Source organism: Ursus arctos, unplaced genomic scaffold (assembly GCF_023065955.2).
Source record: "Ursus arctos isolate Adak ecotype North America unplaced genomic scaffold, UrsArc2.0 scaffold_34, whole genome shotgun sequence".
Lineage (NCBI taxonomy): Eukaryota > Metazoa > Chordata > Mammalia > Carnivora > Ursidae > Ursus > Ursus arctos.
This window is the reverse complement of record NW_026623030.1, coordinates 17,795,688-17,807,739: the sequence shown is the minus strand read 5'-3', so window position 1 is coordinate 17,807,739 and position 12,052 is coordinate 17,795,688. Positions and strand designations below refer to the sequence as shown.

The following is a 12,052-nucleotide window of genomic DNA, read 5'->3' as shown; positions in this document are numbered from 1 at the left end:
CTTCCTCTCTTCCTCCCTCTTCCTCCTCCTCCTCCTTCTGTCCCTCTTTCCCCTCCTCATTCTGTCCTCTTTGTCGTCAAGCCATTCCAGGCCCTGAGTATCCAGTGTCGGACTAACTCCTTTATGCATATCATTGCATCTAATCCTTTCCACGATCCCAATCACATCTGCGATCATCCTGCCTCTTTTACGGGATTATGGGGGGGGGGGCAGGAACCAAGGCAGAGAGAGCTTACTATGACCGCTTAGTCAGTGAAGGAACAAAGTTTCAAGCCCAGGCCTTCTGAATCCAAAATACACACTCTAACTATTCTGTTGGGAGAAAAAACTAGGCTTTTTGTGAACCTGGATTGACTGAGCCAGACAGGAGAGGAGACAGAGCAATGAAAAGGAAGTCTTCAGACTAAATTGGCTCAGAAATCTATTGCACTAACCACATCATTGCCTGACAAAAAGAATCTGTGTGAAGCCAGTGAGAAGAGAGAGAGGAAAAAATAACCCAGCCCTGTGATAGATCCTGTCCACCTTCAAGTCAAAGCTGCTTTCTAAATAGAGGTTAATTTATTTCTCTTATCAAATTCTCCTGCTGGCAGACAAGCAGAACGATGTCACAGTCACTGATCTATCTGACCTGTGTTTCTGTCCCATCTGATCGGGAGGCCTCGATGGAGACGGGAAGGTCTCGGGATGGCTCTGAGCAACCTGCCCCCTGAGATGTCACAAAGAAAAGGATGGGTTACAGACATGAACAGTTACTTCTCAGGAGCCATACCATTTGAGCTCCCTGAGCACCCCCAGAGGTTGGGATCCCTTCTTCTAGAGACCTATATGTATCCTTTGCAAATAACAAGGAAGAAGTGGACCCCGCCTGACATATGGATTGGAAGCCCAAGATGGAATCTGTTAATGGTATCTAGAATTTCCTGGGCGCTTACTACGTGCCAGGAACCATACTAAATGCTTTTATGTTGATTTCCCATTTCAGTCCCAAAGCACTCTCTGAGTTTGGTGCTCTTACTAGCCACCATGGTCACTTTATTTTTTATTTTTTAAAGATTGTATTTATTTATTTGAGAGAGGCCGAGCGAGTATGAGCAGGGGGAAGGGCAGAGGAAGAGGAAGAGAGAGAAGCAGACTCCCCACTGAGTAGGGAGCCCGACGCGAGACTCGATCCCAGGACCTGAGATCATGACCTGAGCTGAAGGCAGATGCTTAACTGAATGAGCCACCCAGGCGCCTCCCACCATGGACACTTTAAAACATGGCCTCAAATTCCCTGGAGTCCTCCCATTGATGGGTGGAATCTATGCCTCTTCCCTTTGAATCTGAGTAAGACCATGACAGTCTCCATCAGTCTGGCGTATATATATACCAACCCTTGGCTAGTGACACATCAAGACGGTGCGCGGCTTCTATAACGCTGGGTTATAAAAGCCCTGGTTGGCTAAAACACTTGCTCTTTGCGCCCTCACCTGCCAGGTAGGCAGCCCGCTACCCTGAAGCCGCTACACTGCGAGGAAGCTCAAACCCTAAGGCAAGTCCACATGTAGATGCTCCCACTGAGTCTCTGCGGAACCCCGCCTCTGATGCATCCCAGTCCAGACACTGGACAGCTGAGTGAAGAAGGCTCTAGTAGATGCTCCCACTGAGTCTCTGCGGAACCCCGCCTCTGATGCATCCCAGTCCAGACACTGGACAGCTGAGTGAAGAAGGCTCTAGTAGATGCTCCCACTGAGTCTCTGCGGAACCCCGCCTCTGATGCATCCCAGTCCAGACACTGGACAGCTGAGTGAAGAAGGCTCTAGTAGATGCTCCCACTGAGTCTCTGCGGAACCCCGCCTCTGATGCATCCCAGTCCAGACACTGGACAGCTGAGTGAAGAAGGCTCTAGTAGATGCTCCCACTGAGTCTCTGCGGAACCCCGCCTCTGATGCATCCCAGTCCAGACACTGGACAGCTGAGTGAAGAAGGCTCTAGTAGATGCTCCCACTGAGTCTCTGCGGAACCCCGCCTCTGATGCATCCCAGTCCAGACACTGGACAGCTGAGTGAAGAAGGCTCTAGAACAGGGGCTGGCAAACTTCTCCTTGAAATGGCCAAATGGTAAATATTTTAGGCTTTGTGCGTCATGTGGTCTCTGTTAGAACCACTCAGCTCCCGACTGTAGTGTGAAAGCCCCCACAGATGATATGGGTGTGGCTCATTCCAACATAACTCTATTCAGAAGCATGGGTGCAGGTGCTGGGCCGGTTTGGCCTGTAAGCCATAGTTTGCTGATCTCTGTTCTAGAAGATTCCAGCCCCCCGCTGTGTGGGTTTTCCCAGGTGAGTCTCTGAACATCATGGAGCAGAGCCCAACCATCCCCACTGTACCCTGTCCTAATTCCTGACCCATAGACTCCGTGAGCGTCATTCAAAGGCTGTGGTACACTGGTAAGCTTGAGGCGCTTCGTTGTGCAGGGGTCAATAACCAGAACACACCTATTTCACATACAGGAAAACTGAGGCCAAGAAAGATTAGTGGCTTGCCCAGAGTCTCACAGCTAGTAAGTGGGGGAAGCCAAGGTTGACTGCAAGGTTTGCCTGACTTCAGAGGCCAAGCTCTCAACCGCTTAGATGAGGCCACAAGGAGCCAGATGGTGAATGGCTGAGAGCTGGTAGTAAAAACGGTGGGTGACAGCGCGCTCGAGAAAGAACATATGGGCTTTGGTGGGGAGGCATGCTGAGGGAGGTCAGAGACGGAGCAAGGCACCAAATTACGCATGGCCTCGCAGGCCGCAGAAAGGAGCTTGATTTGTTTTCTAAATGCAGTAGAAAGCCACTGGCTGGGTTTGAAACAGAGGGGGGCAGGATTCAAATTATGCTCATTAGGAATTACTCTGGCTGCTGTGTGGAGGGTGGGCTGGGGAGGGGGGAATGCTCTCTCCAGCAGATGCAGAGAAGTGGACTGAGCCTTGCCAGTGAGAGGTTACTCCTCCATCTTGACGCTCCTCAGGGTGCTGAACACAGGTGATGACTTCCCACATGCTTGGGTTGATCTATACTTATGTACCTTCAACACAACGCACAACGCACTGGGGAGCTTGAGAGATCACCTGCTGGCATGTGCAGCCTTTGCCTCCCACCGTAAGCCTGCAAGTCTCCCTGGGATAGTTCTGGTGCAGTCCGACCAAAAGACCAAACACAGGATGTGGCAATCACACTGGAAATTTCCACCCCACAGTGGAGAGAAAGATGCACAGAGAGGCTCACTGCTGACCGCCATGTGAGGACCAGCTAGAAGCCAGCCAAACTGGCTGAGGCTCAGAGCTTTGGGCCTCCACGTATCCGTCCATGAGTCTCCAGCAGGAGCTCAGAAATGGACGCCCCCATCTCTCGGTGGTCTGATTCAACAGATGTGTCAGCCCAGAACCATCTGGGAAGTTAATCCTGGCAGATGGTGGAACATCTCACAGAGCGAAGAGGGCAGGTCTGGACCACTAAGGACCCAGCTCAGGCTCTCCTGCGCTCCCTACTGCCCCCTCCATGACAGACTCATTCATTCTCACTTGTGCGCCTCTCTCTAAATCAGACAGATTTCCGGCACACTGACTCTCCACTGATGGCTGGATGCCCCCCAAGCTTTACTTGACACAAACCACACGGAAGGTGGAGAACCCAGTGGGCTAGGAGGTGATGGTTTCCAGAGCCGTCCTCAAGCCCCATCCCCACCCCTCCCTGGCAGGGGAGGGGGGCCCAGCATGCCCCAATCCAGCAGGAACCCAGCCTCACCTTGCTGATTTTGTTGGTTTTAGGGAGCGTCTGGCTGATGTGCAGGTCCGAATACCGGGGTGGCTTTCGTAGAGGGTTGTTGATGTCACACGGGACGGACTCTGTTCGGACTAACCTTGCTGGATCCGTAGGGGTAAAAACAGCAATTTGGGAATTTAAGTACCACTTTGGTTTTATACGGTTAGGCCAGGAGAGCATAGCTCGGACCCCCCCCCTCCCCGAAGGCCCGCCCCGCAGGAGCAAGAGGGAATTCTCTAAAAATGATAGTCGTCATGCCATGGTAGGAAGAGCAGGTGTTCTCTGGTTTCTAAAATTTTTATATTGTCAATAAATGACTTGTCGATTAGAAATTTTAATAATAAAACTGAAGCTATCAGGTTGTTTTCAATACCATAATTGTTTCACACTGGGGTTCATTTCAGACTTTACCCTCCTTTGAAATACAAGAGGTTCCTGATTCCTGAGGGTCTGCCATCAATGGACAAGCTCTGAATGATCACCTGTCCCTGCCCCCATCTAAGTTTTGTGTTGAGATCCTCCTTCGCTACTTGTGGGATTTCTCAGGCCCGTTGCATGTCAAAACACATCTGTCCTAAACAAGGCCACTGGGATCCCTGAACGGAAGGCTTAGTATATCCAGACCTCCCCTCAGTGTCATCCTTGAAGCCACACATAAAGTTGGACTCACAGAATGCTAAATAAATGCTTCCTGATCCAAACCACACAGTCCACGCTCCTGTCCCAGTTACTCCTCTGTTATCACTACTTCTTATAGGGACCACAGAGAGGGGCAAATTGAGAAGCTCAAATTCAAATTGGATGCCTGGCAGTGTTACTTGTTAGCTGTTTTTATTGCACGGGGTGTGGGGCATTGGTGGAGAAGTTAAAGCTTTGCACTGACCCCGGGGATTTAATTTCTCTGCTTAGCCTGAGCTGCCATCTCCATGGAAACCAACTATATTTTAAACTTCCTATCAACAAGGGTGGGGGGTGGCGAGGGTGAAGCAAGAAGCTGGCGGACTTCTGGAAAGATCCAATGCTTTTGCATGTACAGGCACCTGCTGCCTTTGAGCAAAGGGGGCATGGCCATGAAGGCGGGTGGGCGGAGGGAGCCCTTCTTCAGATGTCAGCCTCTGAAAGCGGGTTGCCGTGCAGCAGGCTGGTTCTGGTCTTCACATGGGAGTCAGGCTCCAACAGAGTCCACTAAGGAGAGAGATTTCTCCAATGACACTGACCCAAGACAAGGGCTCAAGAGATGTGACAATTCAGGTTTCAAAATAGCCTCGTTGAGTGTATACAGTTGTGCAAGGAACAGATGGTTCTTAATTAAGGATGTGGGTGGAAAGGGGCAAAAGGGCTGAAGACTATTCCTTTACTTGCAATTTCCTCTCCTCGCGGAGGTAAGCAATGCAAAGATCATCGGAGACCAACAGCCCACGGGCTTTGGAACACATCCCAGGACTTTTGGCAGCAATTTGCTTCCTTCTTTACATTTCCCTTGGGTTCATTCTAAAACAGGGCGGATTCCCCAGAGCCTACACCGGCTAAGGCCAGGGGAGCTGGGAGGGACACAGCAGGGACTAGGAGGGGCCGTCCCAGATCAGCGGGTTGTGTAGGGCTCCAAGGCTCCACCCTATAGATGGAGGGTGACTGGGAATTGGCCAGCAAGAATTTTAAAACTGTTAATTAGTTGCTAGCGTCTTAATACAACCTTTTGGGCTTTTCTTTGAACCGCGAGAAAAATGCAGACCAGGTCCACACTGCCTCTGTGGCTGCTGCAACTACTGTCCTCTCTAGACGGTGCCTCCACTCCCTCTCCACTTTCATGGCCTCATCTGGCCGCCTTCTCTCATTTCGGATCCTTGCTTGGCCCTGGTGGCACCTGAGTTGGCAACATCTTAACTTTAAGGGGCAGAGGACCTGTCCGCAGATGCGGTGAAAGATGCAGATTCTGCTTCAGTAGGTCTGGGATGGGGCCAGAAACTGTGCATTTCCAACGCACTCCCAGGGCATTCCAATGTTGCCAAACCACGGACTGCACTTTGAGTAACAAAGGTCGGGACCAGTGATACCCAACAGAACTTTCAGCCGTGAGGAAAGTGTTGGTTATCTGCACTATCCAATATGGTAGCCATCGGTGGCTGCCGAGCCCTTGAAATGTGGCTAGTGTGGCAGAGTTATTGAATCCTTACTTTCATTTCATTTAAATTAATCCAAATTTAAATTCAGATGTGGCTAGCAGCTATTGTATTGAAGAACACGGGCCTAGAGGGTTCCCCGGTGAATGAATTGCAATGTAGATAATAGAAGTCAGAGATAACTATGCCATGAGACAAGAGTCAGGGGAACTATTTTGAAGCTGGCCTGCAAGTTTTCCCTAGGAGATGCTTCCTGTTGAGTCCTTGGCAGGCAGGGCAAAGCCTTTCCTTAGTCTTTCCTTTGCACTCAACTGGTCTCGCTTTTTTTTTTTCCCCCAAGGTAAAAGGCTGGCCGTGGCTCTCCCAAGGGTAGCTGGCTTGGACAGGTTGGCCCAGACACTCCCAGGGCCCCAGGGGACAGAACACAGATGGCCTAAATCCAACCCAAGCCCGACCCCTCCCCACACCCACCTCTGCAAGGCCAAATGACTGAATCTAAGGAGCACATCACGGGGAACACTCAGCCAGCACTCTTTCCAAGTGTGAAAGAAAAGCAATGAGACCGGGGGGAAAGAGAGGAGAGTGGAAATTCGGAGAGCAGACAAGAATAAGAGAAAAAGACTTAGGAAGGGGGAAACGAATCTGGGGGCTAAAGTATCAGAGAGACCAGCAGAGGGGCAAGGAAGAGGGAGAAGAGGCACCGGAGATGGATGAAGGAGAGAGATGTCAGGAAGAAAAGTGTCAGAGGGGAAAAAATTAGGCAAGTATCAGGGGATTAAGAGGTACCCAGAAATGGCCTGAGTGGGACAGCTATCTCTGAGGGTCTGCAGGAGCCCCCACCCCAGCCTACCCCTAGGGCAGCGAGTGTTAAATACTTACCTCCTCGGTGGATGATCAGGAGATGACAGGGAGGGGCTTCTTTGGTGCATTTGTTGTGGCACTTTAACCTGAGAGAGAGAAAGAGAGAGAAGGATGGAGAGCTGGGTGGGTGGATGGATGGGTGGATGGATGGGTGGGTGGGTGGATGGGTGGGTGGTTGGGTGGATGGGTGGGTGGATGGGTGGATGGGCTGCCCTGGTGGTTCACAAAGCTCTGGAAGCTGTGGATACCAAAATATGAGATGAGATGGGACAGCTGAAGAATCTCCTGGGCACCTAGGGAATTAACTCTGGAGAAAGTCTGTTGTCATTCCACCCTCCCAGGTCACAACTGGGTGGTCCAGGTTGGGTAGCAACTCCTCACCAACAGTGTCCACTTAGACTTTATGCTTTGAAAGATATTTTCATGTTTCAGTTTGTATTTTTTTCTTTTTTGTTTTAGAGAGAATGAGAGTGTGCAAGAGTGAGGGGATGGTGGGGAAGGGGCAAAGGGAGAGGGAGAGGGAGAGAGAGAATCTTAAGCAGGCTCCAAGCCCAGCTCCGAGCCTGACACAGGGTTTGATCTCACGACCCTGAGATCATGACCTGAGCCAAAATCAAGAGTTGGACACTTAACCGACTGAGCCACCCAGGCCCTCCACAGTCTGTATTTTTTATCTTTACCGGCCTCATCATCCAATCCACATAACCATCCACTGTTTACTTGCAGACTCATCTGCCAGCCATTGTACTAAGCATATACAGATGTTATGTTATTGGATCTTCATAACAACCTTACACAATGGATATTAGTATCCTTCCCATTTTACAGATGGAGAAACAGATTAACTGAGCTTTCTTGGTGCGAACTTGGGTCGGTGGTGCCAAAGGCGGCCTCTCATTTTTCTTCAAGGCTCAAGCAACAGGAGAAAGTTAACCAAGGCTTCCATTTAGGGTGAAACTAATGACAGGTATTCAGTTTTAGAGGTAGAAAGAGTTTAGAGTCAAAGTGTCCTCCTTTGAGACAATGTCACCTTGCTCTTCCCCAAAGATTTGCCAGGCTTCCAAAAGGTAATAAAAACCCCAACTAATTGTCACCTGGCTTTGTCTTTTTCTTTTAGAGTTTATGTGGGTCGGAAGAATACACACTGTAGCGGATGCCATTGGTGCCCTGTTTGCTCCCCTGTGGATTCCCTTATCATTTTCGTGCATGCCAGTCTAACTTCCGACAGCCGACATTCTTGCCAGAAGGCACCCGAAGTCTGCTTAGAGGTTTCATGTAAAAAAAAAAAAAAAACCTTATACAGAGAGGTGCGAGCTTTAGATTTGCCCTCAACCTTCTTGCCCTCCGGGGATTGGATAGTTCTGTCTAACAGAATGATGTCATAGACTCAACTTTGACCGCCCCCCCCCCGCCCCATTCGTCTCGCTCAGTGGTTCTCAAAGTGGAGTCCCAAGACCGACAGCATCGGCACGGCTGGTCTCGGAACTTTTCAGGAATGCACCTTCTGGGTCCCCAGCCCAGATCTGATGAAGCTGAGACTTGGAGCTGAAATGCAGTCACCTGTTTTAACAAGCCCTCTCTCCCTGAGTCTGATACGTGCTCGGGCGTGAGAACCACTGGTCTCGTTGATTGTTTTGAATGTCTATGCATGTCTCCCCAATTTTTCTGGTCTTCAGTCTTTTGTGGCCCTGGTAGAGCAGTGAGATGGGAAAGTTAGACCTGGGGCCCCCGGGAGTGCAGAGGGGAAGGAGGGATGCGGGCTGCAGGAAACAATGTTGAATCGCCCCGCAAGAACCTGATTAGCCCGCCTCCAATTCTCCTTCACTTTAACTCCGTCCGGGAGAAGGTTTCTGGTGCTAACACATCTTTACGTTTCTCTACCACATGCTAACCACGGTCCCAGATTTGGAAAGGTGACATTATCGACAGGAAATTTAATGAATTTATTTTTCCATCTGAACGTCTCTCTTTTTTTTTTTCCTGGTTGTCTCATATTAATGGAAAGTGATGCTGATTTTCCACTCATGGTAATAAGATACATTTTCATCTTTAAATAAACGTATTTAAGCTAAAAAGGCTATAAGTAGTAAATAAATAAAAGTAAGGCTGTTACACAAATAGGACAAAATCATGACACGGTGGTGAGCGAATGACTGAATTAGACGGGGACAAGCTGTCTTACATAATTTGGAATTGTCAGAAAGAGGTGGCAGCTCTTGGCATCTGAGAGTCTAAGACGGTTGAAAAACAGTAAGAGGTGCTATCGGTCATGAATGTCACAAGGACGCTGTGACTCGGAGAAGAACAAAAGCGTTCACGTATACAGTGCTTGTGAAGTACCAGGCAATGCCCCCTGGGGCTTTACACAATTTATACAATCCTTGTAACAACCCTAAACAGTAGCAACTATTGTTATCCCCACTTTACAGAGTGAAAAACTGAGGCTTGGCAAATTTGGGTAACTTGCCAAAGATCAAATAACCAGTAAGAGACAGAGACCCCAAGCCCAGCTCTAACCAGCATGCAGATGCCTTCAAAACCTCCACTCTTCTTCCTGTACATCTTGGGGCTGGCGGTGAATAAACGGGAGGCTTCCTGGGATCTGTAACCAGCAAAAGCAAAAGGTCCTCCTTGAGATAACCTAAGATGTCACCCTTTGTCTTCCCCCTACAACTGCCTGATTTCAGGAAGATAATAAAAATCCCACCTTACTGCAAATTTCTTTGTCTTTTTTTTTTTTTTAAAGATTTTATTTATTTATTTGAGAGAGAGAGAGAGGAGAGCACAAACAGGGGAAGGGGGAGAGGGAGGGGCTGGAGAGAGGGTGAGGGAGAAGCAGACTCCCTGCGGAGCAGGGAGCCCGATGCAGGGGCTCAATCCCAGGACCCTGGGATCAGGATCTGAGCTAAAGGCAGACGCTCAACCGACTGAGCCACCCAGGCGCCCCTGCCTTTTTCTTGTCTAAAGCCCACAGACTCTTGGACCTACAGGGAAGGTCCCAGCCCCCATGGAGGTCATGGGTATTGCATCCAAACCCCGACGGGAAGCTCTGCTGAATGTACAACTAGACTCTCAATCATTCTGCAAAACACTTAACTGGGTTCCGGGACAGGGCAGATGAAGCCGCTATGTTTATGGGGAGGAACGAAACACACAACAAAGATCAGATCATTGCCGATGTGGTGAGACAGAGAAAAACATCATACAGGGAAAGCGGATGGAGAGGGTGAGAGTGGGAGGGGAAGAGCTTCCAGGCAGAGCAAAAGTGTGGGGGCAGGAACAAGCTTGGTGGGTTCAGGGGTCAGAGGTTCAAGGCTGAAGAGGCTGAGTAAAGAGAACAACAAAGTGATAAAGACGGGAGGAAGGTAGGGAGGGCACAGAGAGGTCCCCAGGCACTGGGACGCCCCAGAATGCTTGTAACAGCTGTGACAGGTCAGACCGATGCTTGGGAAGCCCTGAGTTGGGCAATCTGCTGATACCGAGTGAGAATGGCACTGAGAAGTGTCTGCACTCATTCCTGTTTGAAATAGCTTGATTCCACCCTGGAAGCTTCCAGAAAGAAATTCTTCCTTTCTGCTGCTCCTGCTTACGAGTCTTCTCTAACAAGCCCAGCTGGAAGGGTGACGTGCAGATGTGAAGAAGCCTGTTCGCTCTCGTGGGCAGCACTCTGAAGTGGGGGCAAGCAGTTTCGCGCAACCTCTGGACCTTTCCCGAACCAGGATGGGGCAGGCAAAGCTTCCCGGGACCTCGGTCATCTCCTGCCTCCCCCTGGCATTTTCCTTTCCAGGATCCCTTGTTGCCTATCTTTTGCAGTTATGGAAAAGCCTTCCTTCATCTCTGGCCAAAGGATGGGAGATGGAACGCCTGTCCTTCCAGGCAGCATTTCAAAGGGCAGCCCTGGGAATGGGACCACAGCCCTGCTCATGCAGAAAAGCAGAACTATCTTTCACACTAAGACACTTGACCCTTTGCAAGGAGGCTCGTCCGTCAAGAACTAGCCCCCGCGTGTCGAGGATCTGCTAATTGAGTTGGCAGGATTAGCCTAGCGCTGAAATCACACAGACCCTGGAGGGGCGGGGAAGAGGGACCGAGATGAGGCTTTTTGCAAGATGCAGACACACCATGCCCCACTTACGGAGGATCGTTTTTCCAGCTGGAAATACACAGGATTCCACTCAAATTAGACTTCTCCTTTCACTACTTATGGAAGAGCAAGCTAGGACCACACACTGTAAAGATCGGCCACCTGCTTCTGAATCAGATCCCCCCCCAGGCTTACCCCCCGAGGCTGATTTGGTCTGTGCTGGAATGTGGATTTTCGGCAAGTGCATGAGGGTGCTCCAGAACCTGTCTATGAGGAGGACACATTCTACTTCCCAAATGAGAGACGTCTAGAAGCCCAGATTTTCTGGAATCCAGCACTCTCCCCCGCAAAAAAAAAAAAAAAAAAAAAAAAGAGAGAGAGAGAGAGAGAGAGAGAAATGGGGTCAGGAGAGCATGCAGAAGGAACTTGGGTTCAAAGCCTGACACTCCCTCTTCCTGGCCGTGACAACTTGGGGAAGTCGCTGACCCTCTCTGAGCCAGTTTCTTCATCTGTAAAATGGGGGTAATCATAGTATCTGTATTTACAGAGAAACATAGTATCTGTAGTTGCAGAGTTGGAGAGAAAACTAATCACATGAGGCAAGCGGGGTGCCTAGGAAAATTACTTGAGGTAGCAGGTACTGTCATTTTTATTAGGCTATGTTCTTATTGTTGCGGCTTTGTGCAGGAGCTTCCGCTCAAGCCCCTAAGACCCTTTCTCTTGCTCCAGATGCTCTGTTCCACACAGAGGAAAGAGAGGGGTGGGGCGCCCAGGACGAAGTTCCCCCATCAAACGTGGCCAGGAGGAGCACCGTGAATTAGCAGAGTAGCTCCAAAGAACGCCAGGCACCGGGCAAAGGTCAGATGTGGTTCCAGAAGTGGTGAGAAGCCTGGGCTTCTGAGTCAAGCCAACCTGAGCCTGAATCACAGTTCTGCCCTTCCCACCTGAGCCTGAATCTCAGTTCTGCCCTTCCCACACCCAGGGGACCTCCCTCTCCATCGCTGAGCTCCAGGCTCCTCATGGGCAAACTATGATGAGGATCTAACGAGAAAATGCCCGAGTGGGGTCCACAGAGGCAGCAAATAGGTCAACGTCTCTCTAGGCAGGGCCAAAACACTCTTGAGTGGACACAGAGAATGCCACGTGAACCTCCTACAGCCTGGAAACTTGGAAAGGACTTATTTAAAAACTTTTCATCGA

General features: G+C 50.0%; 1 protein-coding gene across 1 annotated transcript in view; it reads right to left on the bottom strand.

Moving 5' to 3' along the window:
* Positions 1–12,052, bottom strand: part of KSR2 (kinase suppressor of ras 2) — a 388,766-nt gene that overhangs the window by 71,366 nt on the left and 305,348 nt on the right. Inside the window, 2 exon segments of the mRNA XM_026514966.4 lie at positions 3,770–3,896; positions 6,789–6,854. Of these exon segments, the coding sequence (XP_026370751.1) occupies positions 3,770–3,896; positions 6,789–6,854 (193 nt within the window).